Raw genomic sequence first — 27,695 nt, 5'->3', positions numbered from 1 at the left:
TATAGATAAAACCATTTATTTATTTATTTATTTTTGAAGTGTAAATGTGTCTACTACAGCAGGAAAACACATCAGGAGGTATGAGAATGACACAGAGAGATTCACTCATTTTAAGCAACAGCATGGATTTCACACGAAATCAGATGAACCCGTTCCCTAGAATACAAGAAACAGTCCTATGGACTCACTTGCTCTGGGAATGGAATACATCTATCAGAAATATGTTAAAAAACAAAAATAAAAACAAAATCAAAACAGCTGGTAGAATTGTAATAGGGAGATTAGGGAAATGGATAATGTTATACTAAGCACGGTTTATAAATCCAGATCCTAATTCAAAGTATGTTACATAAATGGAAGTCTAATGTTATGCCTCTTACACAAACAAAACTTCTACAAGAGCTGAGAGTTTTGGCATGATGGGAGGCAAGAATTATGCCTTTTGAACGAGAACAAAAATCTTAGGACAGAGAGACAGCATGCCTTTTAAAAACTGATTTCACAGTTATTCTATACATTTTATGTAATCTTTATATTACTTTTAAGCATATCAAATGAATTCATTTATTTCCCTGTTAATAAACAAAAGGTAGATTCACAGAATTAGTGCACTTAAAAAGTAAACAAAGGAAACAGGAGACTTAGAGTCGATAATCCCTTCAAGGCCGGGTTGGATCACCTCAAAACACAAACTTTTGCTGATTTTCAACTGCTCTTCTCATACTTAATGTTGCAAATATGGCTGGTCTAGCAGGCCAGATTTTTAGGACAGCCCAACACAGGATTATCCAAAAATACGTTGAGACCGTCAGGATGCTGGTATGCAGTCCATGGAGGTTTGTGTGTAATATTAAGAAAACCGCTTTAACTCTGATGTTCAAGGCCAGGAGCACCCATCTCCCAGTGGGTATTGAGCCAGGATTCTTAAGGCTAGATTTCATTAGGTAAGAGGGAAGTCCGTTCCTCCTCCGTGCCCAGAATATTTTGGAGTTTAGATCTGCATTGAAAGAAAAAAGAGGAGAACCTCAATATTTCTCATCTTAAAAAAAAAAAAAAAACAACCCCAGTACCGACATCTCTACTTTTCCCCCTAAATGCATCTATCAAGTAATAAGGCTTTGGGTGCCCAGAAATCTGCTGACTGGAAGAATGGATACAGAATGGTTATTTTTTTTTCCACTTCCACAGGCAGACTTTAAAAGGGGAAAAAAAAATTCAAACTTAGAGAACATTAAGATTTTAATTGATATAAATCTTGCTCAAACATGAAAGGATTTTTCATTAAAGATGTTTTAAAACAAACAAAAAAAAAAGGGGAAAAAAAAGCTCAAGAGTTGACCATACCTTCTTCTCCGTGAGTGCTCCCACAGATAAAACAAGCCCATCGTTAGTCCCTTGAACACAATTAAAGAAACGGGTTAATGTCAAGTCTCCAAGTCACACATCTCCACAAATGCAAGGAGGATGAAAACGAAAGACTGATGACTCACACTTGTCAGAGCCCAAAGACCTTGGACAGCAGCTGCCCACTCAAAACCAATTTTCTCATACAGAAATCCACCCAGTGTCGGTCCTATAAAAGCACTAACAATGAAAAGGAGAAAGAGTATTAAATAGTGTTTAAAAAAAAAAATTAAAAAAAAAAATTACTTCCTAAAGGCAGCACAATCCCTCGACCATCCATCTTCATTAAATTGGAACTGTAAGGGGGTGTCTGGGTGACTCAGTCAGTTAAGCGTCTGCCTTCAGCTCAGGTCATGATCCCAGGCTTCTGGGATAGAGTCCAGCATCAGGCTCCTTGCTGGGCAGGAAGCCTGCTTCTCCCCCTGCCTACTGCTCCCCCTGCTTGTGTGTGCATGTGCTCTCTCTCTCTCTCTCTCTCTCTGATAAATAAATAAATAAATAAAATCCTAATAAATACATAAATAAATTGAAACTGTAAGTACTAAAGACAAAAGCCAATTCCTGGACAGAGCACTGGGTGTGAGAAAACAGTTATATCTTGGGGTGCCTGGGTGGCTCAGTGGGTTAAAGCCTCTGCCTTCGGCTCAGGTCCTGATCCCAGAGTCCTGGGATCGAACCCCACATTGGGCTCTCTGCTCAGCAGGGAGCCTGCTTCCCCCTCTCTCTGCCTGCCTCTCTGCCTACTTGTGGTCTCTGTCTGTCAAATAAATAAATAAAATCTTTAAAAAAAAATTATAGGGGCACCTGGGTGGCTCAGTGGGTTAAAGCCTCTGCCTTCGGCTCAGGTCATGATCCCAGGGTCTTGGGATAGAGCCCCGCATCCGGCTCTCTGCTCAGGAGGGAGCCTGCTTCCTCCTCTCTCTCTGCCTGCCTCTCTGCCTACCTGTGATCTCTGTCTGTCAAATAAATAAATAAAATATTAAAAAAAAAATTATATCTGATAATGACGACGTTCACAAATTTTAAACAATTCTAAAATTACAGTAACTGCTTCTAAAAAACTGGTACCTTACACAAGAATGTTAAAAAGGAGACGCACCCTCAAAAGAATCTTTATAGGGGCGCCTGGGTGGCTCAGTGGATTAAGCCGCTGCCTTCGCTCTCTGCTCAGCAGGGAGCCTGCTTCCCCCTCTCTCTGCCTGCCTCTCTGCCTACTTGTGATCTCTCTCTGTCAAATAAATAAATAAAATCTTTAAAAAAAAAAAAAGAATCTTTATATTATTCTCTCTATTCTTCTCAGTATTCGTATTGAAAAGAACTTAATTAGGTATACATTTATTGAGATACACTACAGTGTCAGTGCATAGTCATCCCTCGGGATAGCAAAGAGTCAAAAATAGAAGAGTGAATGAAGAAATGAAGACATTTTTAAAACTTGAGACATGCTCCTGTTAGAGGAACTTGGAAAGATCACTTTTAAAAAAGACAGAACGGGGGCGCCTGGGTGGCTCAGTGGGTTAAAGCCTCTGCCTTCAGCTCAGGTCATGATCTCAGGGTCCTGGGATCGAGCCCTACATCGGGCTCTCTGCTCAGCAGGGAGCCTGCTTCCTCCTCTCTCTCTCTCTGCCTGCCTCTCTGCCTACTTGTGATGTCTCTCTGTCAAATAAATAAATAAAAAATCTTAAAAAAAAAAAAAACCTGCTGGTAAAACCACTGATCTTAGAGGCAGAGCGTGTGGGTTAAGACTCCATCTCTGGTCTAAATGAATGAGGTGCCTTTCGGCAGCTTATTGGACTTCTCGGTGTCAATTTCTTCATGGAAGTGGAGATAGCATTTTCCATCTGACGGGTATAAATGAAAGGGCTACTCACCCAACTGACCACATTGCGCTGGAGAGACCTGACACGAGTCCCACGGTACTTAATCCCTCCTCAAAGCCATTTTCACTGCAGAGACAGAAGAACAGATTTGTATGAAAAGGGAAACCTACACGAAGAAAGCAAATAGTATGTGACAGATAAGTTAAAATAGACCAGAAATGATCTGAACAAAACCAACAGACAGAACACTCCATTTCTAAGATGAAAAGCTAATCCAGTGTGAAGGAATTTTTATATTTATGTTGACTCCATGGTTTTCTAAAAATAATTTTATTGCATATATAAAGCATGATATCGAGTCATGACCCATTTGCATGAAGTCTCATAAAAACATAACTAACGAAGAAATTCTTAAAATGAGATGAACGTGCAAAGAGAGTAACGGGAAACTTTTAGGAAACCCAGAGGCAGCTCCTTACTGCTTAGCTAATAGTTGACTTGAGCCAACAGAGCTCACATTCTTCTCCTTGCTCCCTTGCTGTTCTCATCATGCTTCCTAAACAAAAGACTGGTGGCCCGGTGACAAATGCCTACTGTGATACTAGGATTTATAATAAGAAATATATATTTGGTCTTCCTCCTGTTTCTGGCATACAGCCACCCCAACACCCTTGGAATTTCTTAAGTGAGGGAAGCAATTTCAAGTGCCTTTGGTCATGTTAATAAGGTGAGCCTTAGGGGCTGGTTAGCCAAGAGAGCCAAGCATGTGATTAGAGGGTTAGAACCTTCCATCCCACTCCTGGAAGCCCCCACCTTTGAGGAGGGGAGAGGGGCTAGAGGTTGACTCCATGGCCAATGGCCATCGATATAATCAACTGTGCATATGTATGATATGTCCCTAAAACCCCAAAAGGACAGGGTGAGAGAGTTTCCAGGTTGGTGAACCAGAACCCTTCCATATGCCAGTGTGCAGGACCCCAAACCCAACAAGGACAGAAGCTCCTTTGATCAGGACTTTACCCTGCATGTCTTTTCATCTGGCTGTTGATTCACATCCTTTAATCTCTTTCGTAATAAACCAGTAAATTCTAATGAGTACACTGGTTTCCTGAGCTGTGTGAATCACTCTAGCAAATGAATTGAACTTAGGAAGTTTTCATGGGAACCTCTGATTTACAGGCCAGTCAGAAGAACATTTAACAACCTGGACTTGGAATTAGCAGCCGCATCACACGGCCATCTGCAGGACGGAGCCCTTCACCTCAGCATGTGACCTTCTCTTCAGGTAGATAGCGTCAGAATCCAGTTGCACTGCAGGACACCTAACTGGTTCTGGAGAGCTGCTAGGAGGTGTGAGACCCCCCCCCCCGCCCCCCCCCCCGCCACAAGCCCCCAACACACTGGAAATGGTACTAGAATCATTTTACCTGGTGATCATATGCCCTTGTGGGGACCTTCTCCATGAGGAGGAAACAATGCTGAGGCCTTTCCATTGTGGTCTGGCTTTTCAAAATTCTGTGGGTTTCTAGGCATAAACCAAGCCAAGCCTCTACCCACAGCTCTACCCATAGCTCATGCGACCTATCACTGTGTTAACATTACCATAGATTGTCATCTATAGTATGGCATACACTATTTATAGCACAATATTGTGTGACATAAAATCATCAAGATTTGGTCTTCTGAAAAAAAACTCCAACATCCTAGAACACTGAGAAATTCAAGAAAGCGTGTGACGCTCCCTACTATTCACGACCTGGCTTCTCAAGCACAGAAGGGACTTACTAGGCACAACTGAGGATCTCTGGGATGGTTGGAATTATGCTCATTCCAGCAGAGACACCGTTCAGGACCAGGATGAGCACCAGCAGCCAGAGCTGACTGCAAAAGGGTTTTAGAGAAAGAAACAAAACCAAGCAACATTAGCACGTGGACAGGCACAAAGCCTCCTAGTAGGGAGGGCAGGCTGAATCCCAGAGCGGCTTGTTTCACAGATGATTGTGACTAGTCTGCCTCATTGCCATTTTATCCCACTTCTTTCAGTGACAGCACCCTTACAGCGGGGGTGGGGGGGTGGGGGGGTGGAGGGGGTGGGGGTGGATATCAATTCACCACGATATCTCAATTTCTTCGGTCATACATATCCCATGCCAGGAGTCAACATGATAAGAGATTATCACTGTATCTAATTTGCCAAAATTGGCTAAATGTTCATGTCGCTCCTTCAATCACTTGGGTTTTCAAATTCAATTGACTGGGAAAAAAATGGCCTAGAAGGGAAGTGGTAAAGGAAGAGACAGGAAACTAATTTTGTTCCACTTCCCACATTGTGCCATTTACTTAATATCCATTTCCCCACTGAATCCTTGCAGCATTATCCTACCAAGCAGCACACACTATGATCAGATAAGAAAACCAAGGCTCTTGAAAGCTAAACGATTTGCCGGGGTTCCCGTATCTAGTAAATGGCATAGGCTGGATGTAAACCCAAGTCTGAAGGACCCTGAAATGCTTACTTGTTCCCTGTCACGCTTTATCCCAGGACTACCTGAAAACCTCTAAGGTCCCTGTATTTCAGCAAGTAAATTACATTTAAGAAGCTCTAATGATGGGCGCCTGGGTGGCTCAGTGGGTTAAGCCGCTGCCTTCCCCTCAGATCATGATCTCAGGGTCCTGGGATCGAGTCCCGCATCGGGCTCTCTGCTCAGCAAGAACCCTACTTCCCTCTCTCTCTCTCTGCCTGCCTCTCTGTCTACTTGTGATCTCTGTCTGTCAAATAAACAAATAAAATCTTAAAAAAAAAAAAAAGCTCTAATGAGCAGCTACTATGTGCTAAGAATGAGACAGAAACAAAAGAAAGATTTTATCCCAGTCTTAAGCCTCAAGAAGGAAGAGATAAAACAAAAACATATTGTAAGAACTATCAGCTAAAAGTAGGTAGCAACAAACACTATTTTTAAAATAAAGTACAAACAAGCGTGCAATTAAAATGCAAAGGGAGAAGCTTTTCTCCTCACTCGATATAGATTTTAGGCATTTCTTTTGGCTAGCTCCTACCAATGTAAAATACTGCCAGTCTAACAAACAATTCACTGGAGTCCTAAATCAAGGTATTTATTGAAGTACTAAAGTTCAAAATATGAAGCTGTGCCCTCATCCCACCAAAAATTTCTTTAATAATTCTTAATGCTATTCAGCCAAAAATATACAAAAAGGAAAAACATTACCTTTTAATGTGCAAGATTGGGATGGGGCCTAAGAGCATGTAGCATACTGCCGTGATGATGTTTCCCCAGACCAGAAACCATTTCCTCAGATGCTGGTAAAGAGAATGAGAGTCCAAAAAAACTCTAAGAGGTAAAGTTCCTCCATAAAGAAAGCATATGCAAAAAAAACACAAAACAAACAAACAAAAAAAAACATTGAAGAATACAAGCCATGACATGAATAAGATCTAAATACACTGAAGAAAACAAAACTTTACATTTAAGAGAAAATAGGTAGATAATAAACAGAAAAGCAAGGACAATATACCCCTAGTTTCCTAGGAAAAGGATTCCTTGGGAAGGGAGCATATTATAGATTTTGCACATGATGAACAATTCAAAAAATAACAATTTAAAAAGCAGTTCCCACAAGGAACCACCTGGTAGATGCAATACATATTCACATTATTTTAAAAGTACCCAACAGAATTATTCCTTTTAAACTACTTGAGCACAGGCAGAAAATTCTAGAGGCAAAGTATCTGCTCAGTGAGAGAAGAGGGTCTTAAAACTGAGCTCCAAATATTGTTTAAGAACCTTGCTTTTTGTCATTCAGATTACCTAGCAATGTCCATGTAAGTTAAGTCTTGATAAATATTTATGTAAGCTTAATGAGGAGGGGAAATGCTAAATAAATAAATAAATATATAAGTAAGCACTAAAATCACAGAAGCTGGAGATTTGGCTATCAGTACTTACTAGCACTGTATACCAATCATCTGAACTGAATGGTTTAGACCTAGGCAAAGGAGAACAGAAGGGATTTTCTACCCGGATGGCCACAGGACAACCAATGTATATTTATATGGCCACAGGACAACCAATGTGTATTTATGTAGCCAATCCCTTCATTCCCACAGAAAACCTGAATTGTCTCCACTCAATCTTCCCTAGTCCTAACTACTTCTTTGACTCTGCCCCAATTTTTAAGGCCAATCCATGTTATTTTGCATCAAGGGACTTTTTTCCTTTAAAAAGTCAAATCTAATAGTTTGTCAACAGCTTCAGTGCAGACCCCATTTTCCTTCAGAAGAAGCAATTAAAAGTGAATTTTCTCAGAGTGACAGGTTGGAAGACACTGGAACCTCGCCATCGACTCCAAAAATTGAATACAGTAGAATTTAAATATTCTCGTCCCCTCAAAAAAAAAAAATTAAAAGATAATATTCAGGGTGCCTGGGTGGCTCAGTGGGTTGAGCCGCTGCCTTCAGCTCAGGTCATGATCTCAGGGTCCTGGGATCGAGTCCCGCATCGGGCTCTCTGCTCGGCAGGGAGCCTGCTTCCTCTTCTCTCTCTCTGCCTGCCTCTCTGCCTACTTGTGATCTCTCTCTGTCAAGTAAATAAATAAAATCTTTAAAAAAAAATAAATAAACTGTACTCTCTTTAAAAAAAAAAAAAAGATAATATTCAGGTGATGGGCTATTAATTAACCCATGGAAGGCACCCTTTCACAATGTATTCAGATCCCAAATCACCATGGTGTACACTTTAAATATCTTACCATTTTATTTCTCAATTATATATTAATTAGCTGAAAAATTTTTAATTGATTATCAATTCTAATCAATGGACCTCTAGAGTTCCAGAAGTACAGCTGGAAAGCCACTGGGCTAAATATACAAAAGCGATTATTAAATGAAGATTCAGTGTACGTACTGGTATTTTATCACTCAGCAGACCAAACAATGGTGAAGAAATGGAGTAGGATAGGGCCAAGCCCAGGAATACCAGTCCCACATAACCGGCTGGTAAATTAAACTGTAAAAAAAAATTTCATATTAGAGTTATGTTATTAAGTCATTTTTAAAATAAACATAAATCTTTTCTAGCCACCTCTTCAGTTCTTGGTATCTATCATGAGCCCACTACTACCTACCACTAAGCATCTTTCCTGATTTTGACTGACTTGTGTCAATAGGCTCCTTTTTCTCTCTAAGGGAAAGAAAAAAACCTAACCAGAGGTCAAAAGTCCTAAATGTCTTGCTCTGTAGCATTTGATTTTGAACATATAATTTTGCTTCTATGAATCATTAACATTTTTTACATGTAAACCAGAGCTTCAAAAACTTTAGTGTGCATTAGAGAACTACCCAGAGTACTTTGAAGAGGTTCTTAGTTGGAAACAAGTGTTAACATGCCTTGATTTAAGGGATTAAAAAAAAAAAAAAAGAGGTTCTTAGACTTCAGTTCTAAAATTTCTGATTCAAAAGGTATGGGATGGGGCCAGAGAATTTGCATTTCTTACCTTTTAAGTAGGCTCCACACCCAGCATGGAGCCCAACATGGGGCTTGAACTCAGGACCCTGAGATCAAGACCTGAGCTGCAAGAGTGGGACACCTAACCTTCTGAGCCACCCAGGTGCCCTAAGAATTTGCATTTCTAAAAAGCCACCAAGTGATGCTGACTGCCCACAGACTAAAATGCACTGGTGTAAAAAACACTGAGAATAACATTTATCCCATTTATTTCAAAGGGCTGTTAATATCTAATTAAAGAATTGATGGTGTGATGCATTACAAAAGGCTTTTAAAACAGTAAGCTACCACACAACCCTGATACTGTTATTAGCATGATATAAACATCTTTTTTGGTTCACTGAGTTGTTCCTGTTTTCCTTAATTCCCTTAACTAATTTTCTTAAGCAAGCTCATGAGATTTATATATGAGTCCATATATGTTTCAACAGTTTTTATAACAAACTAGTCCTTTGAAGATACTAGTATGAAGGGGGCACGTGGCTGGCTCAGTTGGTTAAGCAACTGCCTTGGGCTCAGGTCATGATCCCAAGGTCCTGGAATCGAGCTCTACATCGGGCTCCCTGCTCAGTGGGGAGCCTGCTTCTCCCTCTGCTGCTCTGCCTGCTTATGCTCTCTTGCTCTCACTGTCAAATACATAAATAAAAATCTTAAAAAAAAAAAAAAAGATACTAGTAGGAAGAAAAAAAGTCAGCGGTGTCTTCTGATTTTTATAACTGGGGGAGACAGGGTGGTAATATCCTACCCTAAAAGGCTAGGTGACAAATGACAGGACAGTAAGCTGCCAGTTCAAACAGCTAGTGAGAAGTCAGAAGAAGGGAAACAGGATAAAAATCTTTTGATAGAAAAAATAGGAAAATGTAAAGATATATCTAACAAATGTATTTGGAAAATAATATTTATAAAGATTTCTGATAAAATACACTTGAGCAACTTGGATTTACCACAGATTGGTTACAATATTTTCCTCTTGTTCAGGCAGAAATTCTTCAGAGGATAGAAAAATGACTCTTGAAGAGATACACTGTTGATGACACGAATGGCATGTGTCATCATAAACACAAAATATGTTTCTTATTACCTCACAGATGCTCAAGCAAGATACTATATTATTTCCTAAACGTTGGGTCAGGCACTAAAATCAGTCTCCATGTTTATCTTTTTGGTATCTCACATACCCAAAACTGTCTCTAGTGACTTCGAGGAACTGTGTGTCTGGTAACTGCGCTTTTTGAATTCCCAAATGTCACATATAGTCAGTGTGGGATGCAATTCGAGTTCTGCCTTTATAAACACATATTAATTCTTCAGTATAATTAACTACCAGACTTAGTAGTGTACTTTATCACATTATTAATAATCTCTTTTCCAGAAATAACTAAGAGAAAATTTCTACAACATCCAACTTTTAAATTCAACATTTATTTTCCAACACTCAAAAAAAAAAAAAAAATTGAGAGAGACTCATGATTCCTCTCTACCATCCCAGATTAATATATTCCATAGTCATTTCATTGCATGTATGTAATAGCCTAAAAAGTAAGTGGACCCAGAAGGGATCGTTACAGAAGAACATCAAATGAGCTACAGAGTACCCCAAATGTCTCATTGGAATTCAAACAAGTAGAGGAAAGTATCCTTGTTAAGTAGCCAGATCTGTGATGACTCGAACAAGACCTTGAAAAGGAGACCAGTATTCGGGCCACTTAGTGAAAAGCTTCTTTCGTTCATCCTGAATCAGATCCCCAGTCAAGGGAAGGTACAGGCTACCCGTGGGTGCAGTTCTCACCCTGTGCAGTTCTCACAGCCACTCAGAGCTCATTCCACAAAGCAGAACCCAAGAGCAAGCAAACACACCCACCTTCTACAGTGCAGAACTCTTTGACAATCAGGCTACCTACCTTCTCCAGAACAAAGAGAGAAAGAGTAGGATCAAGGAAGCCAAAACATGAGCTGAGCGAGTTGATGACGAAGGCTATGAGCGCGACCTTGGGTAGAGTGATCAGTTTCCAGAACGAGTGTTTGCCTGGATCAGAGTCTTTGGGTAAAAATTTGAAGAAGGAAAAAAAAAAAAATCAGAATAGTTCACAATGTCAACCTATCTTGAAAAGTAAAATTGGTAAGGCCACCTTTATTTGGTAATCAAAATAACTGCACCTCTGAGTTTGCTTAAAATTACCTATTATCTATATTGCATATAAATTATTCAAACCTAGGAGCCACAATTGAGTTTTCTTAAAAACAGTTTCTCAGATTCATGAAGAATCAACTGGAAGCAGAGTGTGAGGAAAAGAGAGGGTCTTCGGTTATAGGTTATAACTGAGAAGCAAGTGAAGCCTTCCCCAGACGGGACGGAGAATATATAAAGTTAGATTTGGTGCAGGGGAAAAGCCAGAAGCTTTATTAAGGAACAATGTGTATGCTGAGAAGGAATCTACGTTCACCAAAGAGCACAAGAAAATTTTTTTTTTCTGAAGGCAAAGAAAACACCAGATTGAGAGCTGTGCTACTGAATCACACATAAATTACACTGGACCTCAAGTCAACTATGCTGAGCTCAGTTCCAGTATCCCCTTGCAGGAACTCAGCTTCTTCACTGTTCCTAGCAACAAGAATGGTTATTTCCAAGCCTCCAGTCACATGCTCTGACTCCTTTCTTTTTCTCCTGCTAATTTTTCAAATTCTATCCACTCCGTAAGGTCTGGTTCTGGCCCACAAATTTTACCTTTCTCTGTTTCCTACCGCACTTCTGGAATCTACCATAACTTTTAGCACCTAAACTACATTTTTTTATTATTGTTTACTATTGTTTGGTGATTTTCCTATCATCCTTTTAATTTACTGAGCAAAATCTTTGCAAAATGCTGGGCAGATAAAGGCAAAAAAGACAGAGCCAAGCCCTGACCTCACAAAGAAGTTACAGGAAGGAGAGGAGAGAGCTAGGATGTAATTAGGAGGGAACCTTTCAGAGCCTATGAGAGGATGACCTTAAAGAAACAAACAAAAACAGGGAAAGCCGTATAAAGAAGGCTTCCCGAAAGTACTGATATCTAAGTTGATGCCCAAAGCATGAGCTTAAGATGAGGAAGCCAAGGATGAGGAAAAAATAAGCCAGGCACATTATTCCAGGTATGGCACCTTCTAAGACTCAAAAATCAGGAAAACTATTCTGTGTTTGAAGAAATGAAGAGCGGCAAAGCTAGTGGATGGAGAAGGGCATAGGGGACACCAGCAGCATGGAGAGAGATCACACTGCAGAAGCAGGTTTGTGCAAGACTCTGGAAAACACGCTTAGAAGCCTGAGAAATCACTAGGGAATCCAAATAAGGGGTAGGAATCAGATCTGTGGTTTGAAGAAGCCTCTCTGTGGCCTTGTGGAGAATGGAGACAAGGGGACCGGTCAGGAGGCAGCCACGTGCTGGGGCAGAGATGATATTGGCCAGGTGTGGACAAGGAAGCTCCTTGAGGGTGAAGATCAGCACTTGCATATCCTTGTTTCTCCAAAAACACCTGTCATGGTTCATTACTTAATTCTTGGAGAACAAGGATCCAGTACGGAGCAAAATACCAAAAAAAAAAAAGCACAAAGAATGGTTCAAGTATTTTGAGTGTTATATTTAGAACTTGGTCAAGATCCAAGGGATAAAGTTAAACCATGATGTTAATTTCTTATTTATTAGCTAAAAAGTCAATGGTGAACCAAATGTGAGCACAGTCTAGGACACTCAACTATAGAAGGTATGCAGTGAGACTCAGAGAGAGGACAAACACCGCCATGTGGCTCGGGGTAACAGGGCCAGCAGGGAGAGACTTCATTTGGTGTGGACTTTGAATGGTTTATTAAAGAGATTCATTAGTCACCATTGACATATAAATTATAGATCCATTTTAATTGGTTATATTTATTTGCATATAAAAGGTATTATTGGATTTCTGGTATAAGATAAACTATTATGGCAGAAATGATTGCCTTCTCTAAATCCAAAGCAGGGAAAAATGAGAAATCACAATGAGAATACGTAAGAGCGTCCAAAGAAGCAAACACATAATGAGTTTAATTAAACTGTGGCAGGAGGCCAAGCAACAAAAACCTAGCGTGATACCTGCTTCATGAGACACATGGCAGAATCACCAGGGGAGCTTTCCCAAGCTACTCGGGTACTCTCTCTGCTCCCCACAATTCTGATTTATTCTTTTAGAGAGACATGACCCCCTGGTTGATGATGCTGCCACAGGAAGCCACTGTTAGAGGTGTTACTTGCACAGCATTTAGCTGGATGACTGAGAAGGTTCAGAAAGACTTCCCAGAAGAGGTAATACAGAGTAAGTTCTGAAGGATAAGGAGGGATCAGAGAAGATGGGAAGGGGAGAGATTTCAGACCATGTGACTCCTCTACTGCACTCTCATAACAGCTCCTCATGGCTCACATTTCACAGATAGCGATTTTTAATAAAAGGATTGGCACATCCATGACTGTTTTAGAAGTATTTCATGAGAGCAGTACAGAAGAGAGGACTTGGTGAACAGATACAAAGGATAAGAGAGAGAGAGAGAGACTAAAGTTGACTCTTAACCCCCAAAGCTAGAACCACATTGTCTGTGAGTCCAGAAGGAGGTAAAGGAGTGGGGTAGAATTTACAGGGCACCAAATTCTGCCAATATCATCAAAATAAAAGAAAATTTCATTTTCTAACTTCTATCCATAAGCTCTCCAAAAGCATTAATTTTAATAAGTACTCCTTCACGGGAACCCCTAATCTATATTTATAGTCTTTTTTTCTTTTCTTTTTTTTTTTTTTTAAAGATTTTATTTATTTGCCAGAGATAGAGAGAGAGAGTACACACAAGCAGGCAGAGAGGCAAGCAGAGGCAGCGAGAGAAGCAGGTTCCCCGCCGAGCAAGGAGCCCGATGCGGGACTCGATCCCAGGACCCTGGAATCATGACCCGAGCCGAAGGCAGCGGCTTAACCAACTGAGCCACCCAGGCGTCCCTATATTTATAGTCTTAACATTATCAATCTCAGAGGTGTTTCTTTTTTTTTAAATTTTATTTATTTATTTGACAGATAGAGATCACAAGTAGGCAGAGAGGCAGGCAGAGAGAGAGAGGAGGAAGAGGAAGCAGGCTCCCTGCTGAGCAGAGAGCCGGATGTGGGACTTGATCCCAGGACCCTGGGATTGTGACCCGAGCAGAAGGGAGACGCTTTAACCCACTGAGCCACTCAGGCGCCCCCAGAGTTTTTTTTAATACCAGCTTTTTTCCATTCAGTCTAAACAGAAGATTCCCATAGATGAACAGCAACGTTGCCAAACCCTTTTGTTCACGAAAATATAGCTAACAGGGATTTTGTTAAGTTCAGTGAAAATGCTGGAGATTTTAATGGAGGAGTAACAGAAATGAAGAGAACTAACTGTCAAGGAAATAGGCTGGTGGCAGTCAGAAAAGGCCGCAAAAGACATCACGTGGTGGGGGCAAGGTGGAGACAAAAATTGCAGGCCAGGACTCCAGGAGTAAAGAGGCGGGGAGGCCAGTCTAGTGCCTCACCACAGAAGTTCTAAATACCCGTCCTACCATGAATTAATAAGCAGTCTTTTTTCCCTCTACAGTGTGGTAAAGGGTTGACAGAACTGTTTTTCCCACTGCATGAGACTCTGACCTGGTGTCAGTTTCTTGATTATCAGCCCAGTGTTCATCTGTGAACCAAGCGACCAGGATGCTCGACCACAGAAACCACTGTCACGCGCAGAAACAAGCACCGCCTTGCATTTCAGGGGGGTACTTCTTCTCTAGAAACTTTCTCTAGCTCTCTCCTCTCCAGCCTTCAAGTTAACTCTCTAGCTCGGCTCCCCTCATCACCTGATAAAGGTCAAATGCCAGCAATGTTACTAGGCAATCTTGCTTATAATAAAAATAGCCCTTGCCTGGTAAACGTCACTCCGTAGAGTCCGTAGAGAAAGAACTCGAAATGAACGATGAGGACACCAAGCTTGGTGCTTCCCTGAGTGTGCTGACACAGGCATGTCCCTCATAGTCACCCTTCCAGCTACGTCCATGAAGCCATTACAGAATAGGTTGACTCCTATGTGGCATAAAGTTTTGAAGCCAGGGTGTCCTCCATTACTGCCCGATGTGGCTGTGTGTTCTCACACTGGCAGTTGGGAGGACAACTGGGGAGAAGGTCTGACCCCGCTCTCCTGCCTACCGGCCTTCCAAGAAGATAGTGTGGCCTTTGGTAACTTGTCATTCAGAATACTTAATTAAGTCCAAGAAGACCTCTGGTGGGCACTTCACAGGGTGATGTTTTATGATGAGAAATTAAATATTTGACAGTTCTAAAGGTCAGAACCAATTTGTAATACATAGAAATTCATATAAACTGAATTTTTGTAACATTTCTGAAAAGAGAATCAATTATTTTAGGGTGTGCCATAAATCTATTATTGCTTATATAAAATGAAAGTGAGTATTTGTTAAATTGGCCTCCTACAGAGGCATAAATACACTTAAATTTCAGACTCTTAAAGTGAGTAATAAATGCAGTCTTACCATAATTAGGTAAAATGTACATGTTGAGTGGTACCATCAGCAGAACTATGCATCCCAGCAAAATAAAAGGCATCTCATAGCCAAAGGACTGATACAGGAAGCCACCTAAAGGAGGCCCTAAAACTAGTCCCAGTCCAGAAAAAATCTCAAGACTTCCCTAAAAGTGGGGGGAAAAAGAAAATTGAGTCAATATAATTTGTTTGAAGAATTAACAAGTAAAGATTTAATGGACACCATCTGAAAAAAATTCTATCCGCTTCACAATTTACACACACAAACCCATACAAACCCAAGATGAGCCAAAAACTTAAATATACATATTGAAAGCATAGAAATTCTAGAAAAATAAAATATGGTAGGCTTTTTTTTTTTTTTTAATCCCTATGGTTGGGAAATTTTTCTAACTGCAATATAAAACTCACAAGACACAAAAGAAAAAATTCACAAATCAGATTACATAAAAATATGAAAACCAATGGATGGTTAAGTCATCAAAAGACAAATGAAGAACAGGGGAAAAAATACTGACCAAAGACTACTTTCCCCAAATATATCAAGACAGCTAATACTAATCAATGGGGGAAAATGAACAATCCAATAGGAAAATGAGCAAATGCTATAAGTAGACTGTTGACACATAAAATACAAGTAGCTCTTAGGCATATAAAAGAAAGCCCATCCTCACTTTCAAAAGAAGCAAACGGTTAAACCACAAGATACCAGTTTTTACCAATCATCCATCAAATGCTCTGCTGCCAAGAAAGTGAGGAAAGCAGCCCATGCGTACACTGCTGGTGAATGAATGAACACAGGAGGGTAATCTGGTACATACTCGCTGACCCAGAATGCCATTCCGGGAATTTAATTTTGGGGCACAGTCGTGAAGATGTGACACGGTATACGTACAAACTTAAGTGTTTGTAGCACTGTCTGTACCAGCAAAAGATGTAGATGATCTAAACGCTCATCAACACTTTGAGTAAACCATGGATGTATGTTACGTCCATATAGTGAAGTACTACATACTACCACTGAAGGGAAACCAGAGTAGGGAAGTCTTCATGCCTAGGCACAGATCATGTATAGGCACAGAAAGACCTCCAAAGTGATTTCACTGTTAGTATAACAACAAGGCTCTAAACAGTGTGGAAAGTATCCTACCACTAGCGTAAAGGAAACAAAGGGGAAAGAATCACATATGCCCTGTCTATATGTGCGCACATGCATGCCTTCGTGTGTGTTCGCGCACACGCCCACGAACACATTCATACGTACATGCAATCATTTTAGAAAGAACCTGTAATCTCTGTGGCCTCCAGGAAGACTGATGTGGGACTGCATTCCTAGACACCAGGTGTGTCCATGAAGGTGAGGAAAAGTAATATATAGAATATATTCACTTTATTCTATATTTCCTTTGGCAACTTCTGAATTGGGTACTAAATAAAATTTTTTGTTAAAATTAAAATAAACAGGGGTGCCTGGGTGGCTCAGTGGGTTAAAGCCTCTGCCTTCGGCTCCAGTCGTGATCCCAGGGTCCTGGGATCGAGCCCCGCATCGGGCTCTCTGCTTAGCGGGGAGCCTGCTTCCTCCTCTCTCTCTCTCTGCCTGCCTCTCTGCCTACTTGTGATCTCTACCTGTCGAATAAATAAATAAAATCTTTTAAAAAAAATTAAAATAAACAAAACTGTGCTAGGAAAATATTTTACTCTTAAAAATCTCTTATAGAAATTGCACCATTTTAAACGAATCTAGTCTTTGGCAGTGCTAAGCAGAGATTGTGGCTTGCAACCTTGCAACCTGAGACCTCACAGAGGACACAAAAGTAGTCCATTGGTAACTTTCAATTTCAGTAAGAATATAGGAATTCTACATTTCGTCATAAAGAAGCTGTCCACATTGACTACCAAGTTAGCTGTGTCAGTTTTAGGCTGTAATTTTTATATAGAAAGGGGGTTGGCAACATGAATTTCCCCTGTTGACCAGAAAATCACTGTTTTACAGATCCTTTTTTTTTTTTCAAATTTATTTCACAGACAGAGATCACAAGTAGGCAGAGAGGCAGGCAGAGAGAGAGGAAGGAAAGCAGGCTCCCTGCTGAGCAGAGAGCCCGACGCGGGGCTCGATCCCAGGACCCCGGGATCACGATCCGAACTGAAGGCAGAGGCTTTAACCCACTGACTATTGCTGTTATCATAGGAAATTCCTTGGGTGGCACCTTCCAGAGTGTTCCACAGAAGAGCAGTTCTTTAACAGTCAAAAAGTAGTTCCACAGTCAAATTGAGTTGTGGAAAATTAAATAAAATATCTTTACTACAGGATTTCTCAGAGCCTTAATACACTCACTCAAGTGAAAGTTGGAGGACAGCACAGGCACACTCCATTTTACCCCCAGAACAGTGTTTTACAGAGCCTGTAAGGGCCTCATGTTCTTCTGAACCGTTTTTGAGAAATGTGTTTCTGGGAAATGTACATCACTGCCTACCATATGGCTACAGAACATAAAATGAGCCTGAACAGTCAGCTAGCTATAGAAATAGATATTCAATAAAAAGTGGGAAGAAATATGGGCACCTGGGTGACTCAACTGGTTAAGTGACTGCCTTTGGCTCGGTCATAATCCTGGAGTACCAGGATTGAGTCCCACATCAGGCTCCCTGCTTGGCGGGAAGTCTGCTTCTCCCTCTGGCTCTCCCTCTTCTCATGCTCTCTCTGTCTCTCATTCTCTCTCTCTCAAATAAATAAATAAAACCTTTAAAAAAAGGCGGGGGGAGAAATAATTACCTACACAGCAAAAATACTAATGACCAAAACTATAGTATTAATATGGGTAAATAAGGGCATTCTTTTTTTTTTTTTTAAAGATTTTATTTATTTATTTGACAGACAGAGATCACAAGTAGGCAGAGAGGCAGGCAGAGAGAGAGAGAGAGAGAAAGAGGGAAGCAGGCTTCCTGCGGAGCAGAGAGCCCGATGCGGGGCTCGATCCCAGGACCCTGAGATCATGACCCGAGCCGAAGGCAGCAGCCCAAACCACTGAGCCACCCAGGCGCCCCTTTTTTTTCTTTTTTTAATTTGACAGAGAGATCACAAGTAGGCAGAGCAGCAGGCGGGGGGAGGGGGGAGCAGGCTCCCTGCGGAGCAGAGAGCCCGATGCGGGGCTCGATCCCAGGACCCTGAGATCACGACCCTGAGATCATGACTTAAGCCGAAGGCAGAGGCTTAAACCACTGAGCCACCCAGACGACCCACATAAGGGCTTTCTTAGAACTAGGCTGAGGAGGCCCTAAAGTCTAAAGGAAAATGATTCCTTCTGAGGGCTGCATTTGGTCTGATATGCAAACCACAGGTCCTTCCAGAGTGACTGGGTCCAGAGGAGAGAGCCGTAAGAGAGCCTGCTTGGGGTCGGAGGCAGTCAAGAGTTGGGACAGACATCTGGTCTGTCACTAATACTAGGTGTCCGGCTACTATAGGGGAATGTATGTCAATCAGGATTTGGGGAAAAGTAAGAGAGCACACAAGGACTCCAAGCCCTCTAAGATTCCTTCCATGAATCTGGGAAAAGTAGAGGAAGGCCTCAAGCTTAAATCAAGTGTCTGGTTGCTAAGGAACTGTCCACTGTTGCTCCGTCACGGTCTGAGTACAGAGAGACAACAAAATACTACCAGGGAGCTCGTTTTGTTTGTTTTGTTTTTAATGGTAAAAAAGAATATTTAGTTTGAACCCCATTTACCTCCTTCAGGAGATCATAAGCATAGGAAGTGACCTAAGTAAGACTGATGGTACACTTGCTGACAGCCTGCTGCTGGAAGTAGTAACTGGGGTAAAAGATAACCAAAACACACAGAAAATAGGAAAAAGTAGATCTCAAAGTAAGCGTTAACTTGGAAAACGTGAATATTTTCGCCAATTCTAAGAGGAAAATAGGAAACACATATGAAATACATACCAACACTGTAGCCACATTATTTGGAAAAGCCTTTACGAGAATGGAAAAAGACGCAGTTATTGCTGCCGCAAAGCTGACTGCATCTGCCACTCTCACTAGAAAACACATAGCAATAAATATCGGTCCATCTGGAACTTGATCCAATACACTAAAAAAGAACAAGACAATTCTCAAATACCGGGCTGGTTTTTATTGTTTTTCCTTTTTATCTTGACTCATTGAAAGGATCATATCTCACCTACAGTTCTTATAATAAATCTCTTTAGAATATGATTTTTGGGGGGTGCCTAGCTGTCTCAGTGGGTTGGGCCTATGCCTTTGGCTCAGATCATGATCTCAGGATCCTGGGATGGAGCCCTGCATCCGGATATCTGCTCAGCAGGGAGCCTGCTTCCCCCCTCTCTCTGCCTCCCTCTCTGCCTACTTGTAAGCTCTCTCTATATAAAATAAATAAATAAAATCTTTAAAAAAATGATTTTTTAAACTTGCTTTGTTGTACTTTCAGTAGAAGGCAATTATTTCTTTTTTTGGTTAACAATCTGCATCATATAATGACAGTTTCGTTGACCTTGTATGCTGATGTAACTGGTCCTCTGCAGGTGATACTAAATCCGGTTTTTGAAACATGTAGAATCACTCTGCTAAGAACATAGATGAAAAAAAGACTTCTTGGTCTCAGGTACCCCTCAGTGGCAGAACTCAAATTTTCAAACAAACAAACAAAAAAAGGAATGCAGAAAATAGAAGACCACCCCCCTGCCAAAAAAAAAAAAAAAAAAGGAAAAAAAAAAAAGAAGGAAAAAAGTTGGGGGGGGACCAAAAAAAAAAAAAACCCCACTTGGTTGATATGAAGGCTTCCTGACCTTACTTCATCATCTTACCATGCTCTTTTCATGCCACTATACTCCCCAAGTAATTGTGTAGGCTCGTTCACATGATTTGCCACCATACTGCTGGTGTAAGGACTCTAAGCCTTAAGACTTCTATTAAGTTTTTTGTTTTTTTTTTTTGTTTTTTATTTGACAGACAGAGATCACAAGTAGGCAGAGAGGCAGGTAGAGAGAGAAAGAGAGAGAGAGGGGAGGAAACAGGCTCCCCCTGAGCAGAGAGCCCAATGCGATGCGGGGCTCGATCCCAGGACCCTGGGATCACGACCAGAGCAGAAGGCAGAGGCTTTAACCCACTGAGCCACCCAAGCGCCCCTGCATTAAGACTTCTGTAGCTATTTTACCTTTGGTACTTATTTTCTCTTTTCCTGGAAACAGCAATGGAGGGAACCATTCCAAAAGGAGCATATGACTCAAGCCTGGTCAATCAGAGTGTCCCCCTCCCGTACACTGCCCCAGATAAAAGGATGGGTCACCAACAAGATCAGGCCAGCGGTTCCATTCTGAGAATCTACCGGAAACTCAGGAAAAGTGGGAAGCTGTTGAGGAATTCTTCCTATGGGAGCTGCCGGAAGAACTCTTGCTACGACAAGGGGACACCTTGACCAAGATCAAAGCATAAGAAGAGGAAAGCAAAACCAGGACCTTGAGAAAGATCTCCAAAGACATTATTTTAACATCTGTCTCCTGATATGCTTTGGCTGTCTCTTTAATGCACTTGGCACTTGAGCCAAAACATATCGTGTGACTTGGAAAAGTGAGTTAAGTTTCTGTCACTCACACTCATAGCCCTGATGAATAGATTCAGAAACCACTTAACGGCAAGTCCTTAGAAGACTCTTTCCTTCATTGGCCCTATCCTCTAAATACCCAATTCCCTTCACCAACAGCTATTTGTGCGGCTGTAAGCAGGCAATCAATGGTACTGAGTGATTTAAAGAATCCATTAAAATTTTAAATTGAAGATAAATTATGAAATCTGTTCAAGTTCCCAAACATATCAGAACATGACTTACCCAAAGAGAATTGTAACTCCTCCTGAGACAAACATTCCTGCTACAAACATAAATTTTGCTCCAATTTGTACAAGCTATAATAAATGTCAGAGAAGAGTAGTAAATTGATGACTGTTACAAGTCCACATCCACATAAACACATCTTCTGCATCAGAAAATACAAGGTTTGGGCAATATATGTACAATTAATATAAGATTATAATAATTCTTTAATGGAATGGCAATATACATTGTTTGCAAACACGGAAGAAGTGAAAAGTCAATCAACCCATTATGGTAAGTGAAATAACTCAGTCAGAGAAAGACCAATACCATAGGATCTCACTCATATGTGAAATTTGAGAAACAAAACAAACAAGCAAAGGGAAAGAAAGAGACAGAGACACAAACCAAGAAACAGACTTTTAACTATAGAGCACAAACTGATGGTTACCAGAAGGGAGGTGGGTGGGGAGATGGATGAAATAGGTGATGAGATTAAGGAGTGCACTTGTTGCGATGGGCACTGGGTGTTTAATGGGAAGTGTTGAATCACTATACTGTGCACCTGAAAATTAATATTACACTGATGTTAGCTAACTGGAATTCAAATAAAAACTTGGGGAAAAAATTAATCAACCCAAAGAATGGAACCATCAACACTTCGCATAATTCATAAAATATAATGATGGCTATGTCTGTATCAATGGAAATTCTAGACTTATAGTGGAATAATTCATTATACAACATATAAAAATGAAAGTGTTCATATGAATTTTAATACTTACATATTTTCCAAACACCAAAGATGCCAGCAAGTCAAACAAAGCGTAACATCCAAAGATCATACCCGTAACTGTATTGCTGACTCCTTTCTTTTCAGCCTTTAAAGAAAGAGAAAAGGAAACAAAGTCTGCAAGACAAACTTTCATCCATGTGGAAAGATGGAGCTATTAGATCAGGGCATTGTTTTCTTGTAACCTTTATCTGTGTAGCAATTTCAAGGATTATCATTTAAAAATAAACAGAATGGGGAAGGAAGGAAAACTATAGTAAGACCCAGTCTCTGACATGAAAATTATTCACTCACCACACCCATGAAGAATTGTTAGCTTTATAATCTTGAGAAAGAAAAACAAAGCTGGAGGCAACGCATTTCATGATTTCAAAATAAATTACAGGGGTGCTTAGGTGGCTCAGTATGTTAAGCATCCGACTCTTGATTTCAGTTTGGATCATGATCTCCGGGTCGTGAGATCAAGCCCTGGAGCAGGGCTCTGTGCTAGACATAGAGTCTGCTTAAGATTCTCTCTCTCCTTTTCCCCCTGACCCTCCCCCTTCCCACACTCACACCCATGCATGTGCATTCTCTTAATTAATAACAAGTTGAAGTAATTAAAACTGCATGACACTGGCATAGACAAACATATGGAATAGATTAGAAAGCCTAGCAATAAACTCACACACTTATGGTCAAATGATCTTCCACAAGGATGTCAAGGACAGACAGTGAAGAAAGGATAGTCTCTTCAACAAATGGCATTCAGGAGACCAGACATCCACAAACAAAAGAATGAAATCAGACCTCTATCTTACACCCGCTCACAAAATCAACTCAGAATGACTTAAATGTAAGATCTGAAACTGTCAAACTCCTCAAAGGAGGGTGCTTCTTGACGTTGGTCTTGGCAATGACTTCTTGGATTAGACACCAAAAACTCAGGCAATAAAACCAAAAGTAGACAGGTGGCATGAGAACTCAGCAATAAATAAGCCAAGAAGAGAGGCCTGAACAGATTCCTCCCTCACAGTCCTCATAAGGAACCAACCTTGCTAACATCTTCCCAGACTTCCAGCCTCCAGAACTGTTAGACAAGAAATTTCTGTTGTTTAAGCCACCCCATCTGTGGTATTTGTTATGGCAGCACTAGCAAACTAAAACAGGTACCTCAGTGGGAAGATATCATCAAAGGAGTCAATAAAGATATGGAAAGAGGGGCGCCTGTGTGGCTCAGTGGGTTAGGCCACTGCCTTCGGCTCGGGTCATGACCTCAGGGTCCTGGGATCGAGCCCCGCATCGGGCCCTCTGCTCAGTGGGGAGCCTGCTTACCCCTCTCTGCCTCTGCCTGCTTGTGATCTCTGTCAAATAAATAAATAAAATATTAAAAAAAAAAAAAGATATGGAAAGAACATTCATTGGTCAAGTCACATTATCCATGTTCCTTGCTTAGTCAATCTGGTATTTCATCCTAGAGTCTGGCATTATTGATATAATGGGCTTTGCAACTAATATTTATTTACTGGACCCTCACTATGAGGATCATTATTAAGTGCTGTTGTACATGCTTTCTTACAACAACTGAGTAAGGGGTGCGTTTTTAGCTGGCCCCATTTTATAAAAGAGGAGGCAGACATGCAAAAGTTACACCATCATGGCAGCCATGACAGTTTCCATGTTGCGCAGGTTCCCGCATTCACCATGGACATGGGATGGTGACTTCAGATATTTCAGAATCACATTCTATGGCAGCAGCTAAATATCACTTTTGGAATGTGGAGGCTGCTTCACATTAGAAAACCAAGAATAGCTATTAAAAGCAATTTCTAGTTCACATGTTGTCCTGTGACAAAGAAGGAGGGTGCCAGAAAAAGGGTAAGTAGAAATAGGAATCCTGCACCAGAATATAAGAAGGGTCCTGTTTCTCCTTTGTCTAATTAGCTCTAGGTAATAGAAAGGATACATGCAGGAGGAAAGGTTAAGTTTTGCCTATACATTTGGCAACCACAAGGCTTTATTTTAATAAGAAATGAAAAGAAAGAGCCCGCTCTTTATATCTAGACCTTTTAAAGTTAGAATGCTTTCTCCCTTCCTCTGTCTTCTTTCCTTCAGCCGTCTCTCCTGAACAAGAAAAGTAAATCAAAAACTTAAAAGTGCAGCATAGGAATATCATCAATAATACTTGAACAGCTTTGAAAGGTGACAATTGGTAACTATATTCATTGCAGTGAGCATGGTGTAATGTATAGAATTGTCTAATTGCTATGCTGCAGACATGAAACTAATGTAACAACATACATCAGCTCGATGTCCATTTCTTTAAAAAAGATTGGAAAAAATATTAACAACGAAAACAGGGGCTCCTGGGTGGCTCAGTTGGTTAAGCATCTACCTTCAGCTCAGGTCATGATCTCAGGATCCTGGGATCAAGTCCCACACTGGGCTCTCTGCTCAGCAGGGAGCCAACTTCTCCCTCTGCCTACTGCTCCCCACCTCGTGTGCTCTCTCTCTCTTACTCTGCTCTATCAAGCAAATAAAGTCTTTAAAAAAAATAAATAAATAAAATAATTAAAAACCATGAATCTGTAGTCTGGTTTTCCTTTGGATTCCACTAAGAGGAAGCTAATACTGCTCTGAGTTCCAACTGAGCCAGGAAACGCTCCACTATCTTGTCGTTCCAGTTACTCTAGTTCTTCTCTGCCCTAATTCCAGAGGCTCTACCTCTCATTATATTTTCTGAAACCCAAACTTAATCAGGCTATTCTGTCTTGATCAGACATCCCTGATAACTTCTCGCTGACATCCTTGGCCTACATGGAAGGACCCTTGCCTTCTAGCTCCCCCTGCCTCTGCAGATCTGCTGCCTCCTGTTGGATTTCCCTCCAGCCAAAGCCCAAGATACATCAAGTCGCCTGCTTTCCCCAAGAGCATGCTATTTATTTTGCTAATCCCATGACTATCCAACCTATTTCTTTCCTACAACACCTCTGCCTCTGTTGTTCACCTTGAGAACTACATTTCTCAAGATTTACCTTGGGTCTATCCCATGAAGTCCCTTTCAGTACTATCCCTTTGTCTCCCTCCCCACCTGCACACAGGACAAAATTAACTATTCCTTTCCCTAGAGTCTCTTAACAATTTGAAGAGCCTTTTGGTAAACGGTGTCCAAGTACTCTGCAACTCTTTTTTGTGTGTTTTTTTTTTCCATCTTTTGCCACTCCCAGTGAATTGACAAGAGAGGGACATTGTCTTATCTCTTTTCTGCCCTAATGCATCTAATGCCTACAGACCCTAGAGTGGGAAACCATTAACCCTTCCACTCCCACTCAGTAAAGAGAACTAAACTGGGCCAGTCACTGAACTTCTGAGTCTCCTCTTCATTGGCAACATGATGAGATTCTCGCTACTCTCCTACTCCCTTATGCAGTAGCTGCAGAGACCAAATGGGATAAATGTGTGGGAAAGCCCATTGAAAACTAAAAAGCACTGCATAGGTACAAAGTCACATTGTTCTTTTAGCAGAGAAGCCATTTCCATCCTCGTTGGTAACACACAGAATGAAGGACTCCAGGTTATCAAGGCAATGAGAAAACTGAGAGTGCAATGAGAGCTAAGATTTGGGCAGAGTACAAAGCCAGTACCCTTCTTTCATGCTACATCCCACCCACCTCCAGATAAGGGATTCTCTACGAGTTAATTCCCTTTGAGTCTGTCATGAACCATAAACCCACATAAAAGGCAATGATTGGAAGGAACTAGCCACTTTAAGGATTCCTCATTGGCACAAACCATTGCTACTAGATTCCGTAAGAAATTCAAGTTAAAGAAAGGGGATTTAATGGGACCATGTCTTCCTAATTCCAAAATATTAATAAGTTAAAAACTCCAGGAGATAAACTTCCTGTCTCAGCACAGACCTTTTGTAATAATGCCAAAATTTCAATTACTCAGAGCACCCCCTTGTTTCAATGCAGAAACCAAACAAAGATTTATCAAACTACATGGTAAGAGAAGTAATCCACAGATGGTCAGTTATATTTAGGGGAGTTATCTCCCAAGAGGGTTTCCTCTCTGACTGGATTTTTTTCTCTGGTATCAAATATTCCATCAGAAGTCTTTCTGTTTACTAAAGTTCTATGCATCATCCTTAGTAAATGCAGATTTTTACATTTTACACACCACAGAATGAAATAATTCAAAGTGCTTGTTAAAAAATTAAAATTCAGAAAAATAGAAAAATGTCTCACCTCCTTGGGGAAAAAGGGTCCAAGGATAGAATAGCACATCATAGAACCCAAGTTAATGGAAGCTGCTGATATCAGTACAAAGAGCTGTTCTCTTGAAAGCTGTCTGGATGTCTCTCTTGCATTTCCTGGAGGGTCATCACCTTAAATGCAAACATGCTACAATATAATTGGGACTCCTGATTGAAGTTCGCAAAAGTCACTTCTGTGCACGCTGAAGATAATATCTGCACAGTTAAGGGCTATTTTGAGTATAGCACATTTGATCAAATGTAACACAAAACTCATACATCACTCCCATTTCGAAAACATATCATTTTCAGGGCAGAATTTATCAAACCATCTGATCTGTTTTGCCTTCACTATTTCTTCCACTTCTAGTAAATTCCTTCAGGAAGGATGAGGCAACCAAGAGCCCTCCAAAGGGTACTGCTCTCTAAACTATAATGTAACTTCTCCAGTTACTAGCTTCATATGTTACATGGACTCAAAGTGTTCTAAGCATGTCAAGTTAGCTGTTCAGTAAGCATTCTAGGGTAGTATTGAAGGCAAGTGACGTGTAAGTAGGAGAAAACAAACTACAGCATTCAATTGGCGAATGAATACAATGGTATGCTGTTGGAAAAACAAGTCCCACAAATCCATAAATCGATACGTATTTTACACTAATAACTGGCCTTTTGCATTGATTATTTCAATACTTATTTCCAGGGCTAACTGTTCACTTAATTTTATAGATAACTGGTCAATTACTCAGTTTCAAATATTCAGCAAATCTATCAGTCATTTTTAAATTCAAAGGCTTGGAGAAAAAGGAAATTTAAGTAAGAAAACTTTACTTGGTCTGCTCTACGTTTCAGAGGTTGCCACTGCAGTGGGGGGGGGGGGGGAAATCTGTGCAAGATGAGGAAGTCTCAAGAATCTTTGTAAAACTTTCTGGAATAGATGAGGAAGGGAACTGAGAGCAGGTTAAAAGGGGGAGCCACAGTAGGTGCTCCAAATGTAATGCGTTACCTTTGTCTAATGGCATACTTATTTGAATGCATTCCCAAAGACAGGATATTTACAAGAGCAGCGCTACAGAGGAGAAAAGTCTTCAGAGACCTCGCCCTGGCCCTGAACTTTAACCCCTTCCAGAGAGAGAGAGAGGCTCTAACCCGAAGACCCGCTCCCCCACCCTCCTCGCCAGGCCCCTGCTTTTTCGAATCCTTCCGAAACAAACCAAGCGAAAATTAATTCAATCGTCCATAAAGGCGACAGGACCCACGCCACCAAGGGGTGTCTGTCCGCGCCGCTCTCGATCACCTCTGGGGAGGCGTGGGCCCTCCGGGTCCCCCGACGAGTCCATGAGCGCGACGCACGGTACTCCCGCGCTGCTGCTCCGGGGTCCAAGCCCACGCCCTCGGACTCGACCTCACAGGAGCCAACAAGCTGGCGACGCCTGCTCAGCCAGACGCCGGCATCGCCGATTCTCCGCGGGCAGCGGTGGGCCGGGAGCTGCCCGCAGCTGGGGAGGATACCTACACGCTCGGGGAGGCGGGGCGGAGG

At 41.2% G+C, this 27,695-nt stretch overlaps 1 protein-coding gene across 3 annotated transcripts; it reads right to left on the bottom strand.

Annotated features, from left to right (window-relative positions):
- On the bottom strand, positions 1 to 27,695 carry SLC18B1 (solute carrier family 18 member B1). 3 transcript variants are annotated; one of them, XM_032339482.1, is made up of 14 exons: positions 27,453 to 27,695; positions 26,151 to 26,290; positions 21,914 to 22,009; positions 21,147 to 21,220; positions 19,244 to 19,391; positions 15,295 to 15,451; positions 10,648 to 10,784; positions 8,147 to 8,248; positions 6,452 to 6,543; positions 5,010 to 5,105; positions 3,276 to 3,350; positions 1,491 to 1,584; positions 1,345 to 1,394; positions 1 to 997 (listed from the first exon to the last, which is right to left on the bottom strand). In XM_032339482.1, the coding sequence occupies exons 1-14, from the start codon at positions 27,493 to 27,495 to the stop codon at positions 931 to 933; spliced, it is 1,371 nt and encodes a 456-aa protein (XP_032195373.1). In that variant the 5' UTR covers positions 27,496 to 27,695; the 3' UTR covers positions 1 to 930. The 3 variants fall into 3 exon arrangements, with proteins under 3 accessions (XP_032195373.1, XP_032195374.1, XP_032195375.1); XM_032339483.1 differs by lacking the exon at positions 5,010 to 5,105; XM_032339484.1 differs by lacking the exons at positions 19,244 to 19,391; positions 21,147 to 21,220.

The sequence above is a fragment of the Mustela erminea genome, chromosome 4 (genome assembly GCF_009829155.1).
Source record: "Mustela erminea isolate mMusErm1 chromosome 4, mMusErm1.Pri, whole genome shotgun sequence".
In the NCBI taxonomy this organism is placed as follows: domain Eukaryota; kingdom Metazoa; phylum Chordata; class Mammalia; order Carnivora; family Mustelidae; genus Mustela; species Mustela erminea.
Note: the sequence above shows the minus strand (reverse complement) of the source record. Positions and strands in the feature narration are given on the sequence as shown.

What these genes read in the sequence shown, in the direction of transcription:
- SLC18B1 (XM_032339482.1), bottom strand. Translation starts at nt 27,495, where the DNA reads ATGGACTCGTCGGGGGACCCGGAGGGCCCACGCCTCCCCAGAG. An exon ending in GGAGTTACAATTCTCTTTGG is followed by an intron (nt 19,392 to 21,146) that starts GTAAGTCATGTT and finishes GTTCTTTTTTAG; the next exon opens with TGTATTGGATCAAGTTCCAG. An exon ending in CTCTCTTTGTTCTGGAGAAG is followed by an intron (nt 8,249 to 10,647) that starts GTAGGTAGCCTG and finishes TTTTTTTTACAG; the next exon opens with TTTAATTTACCAGCCGGTTA.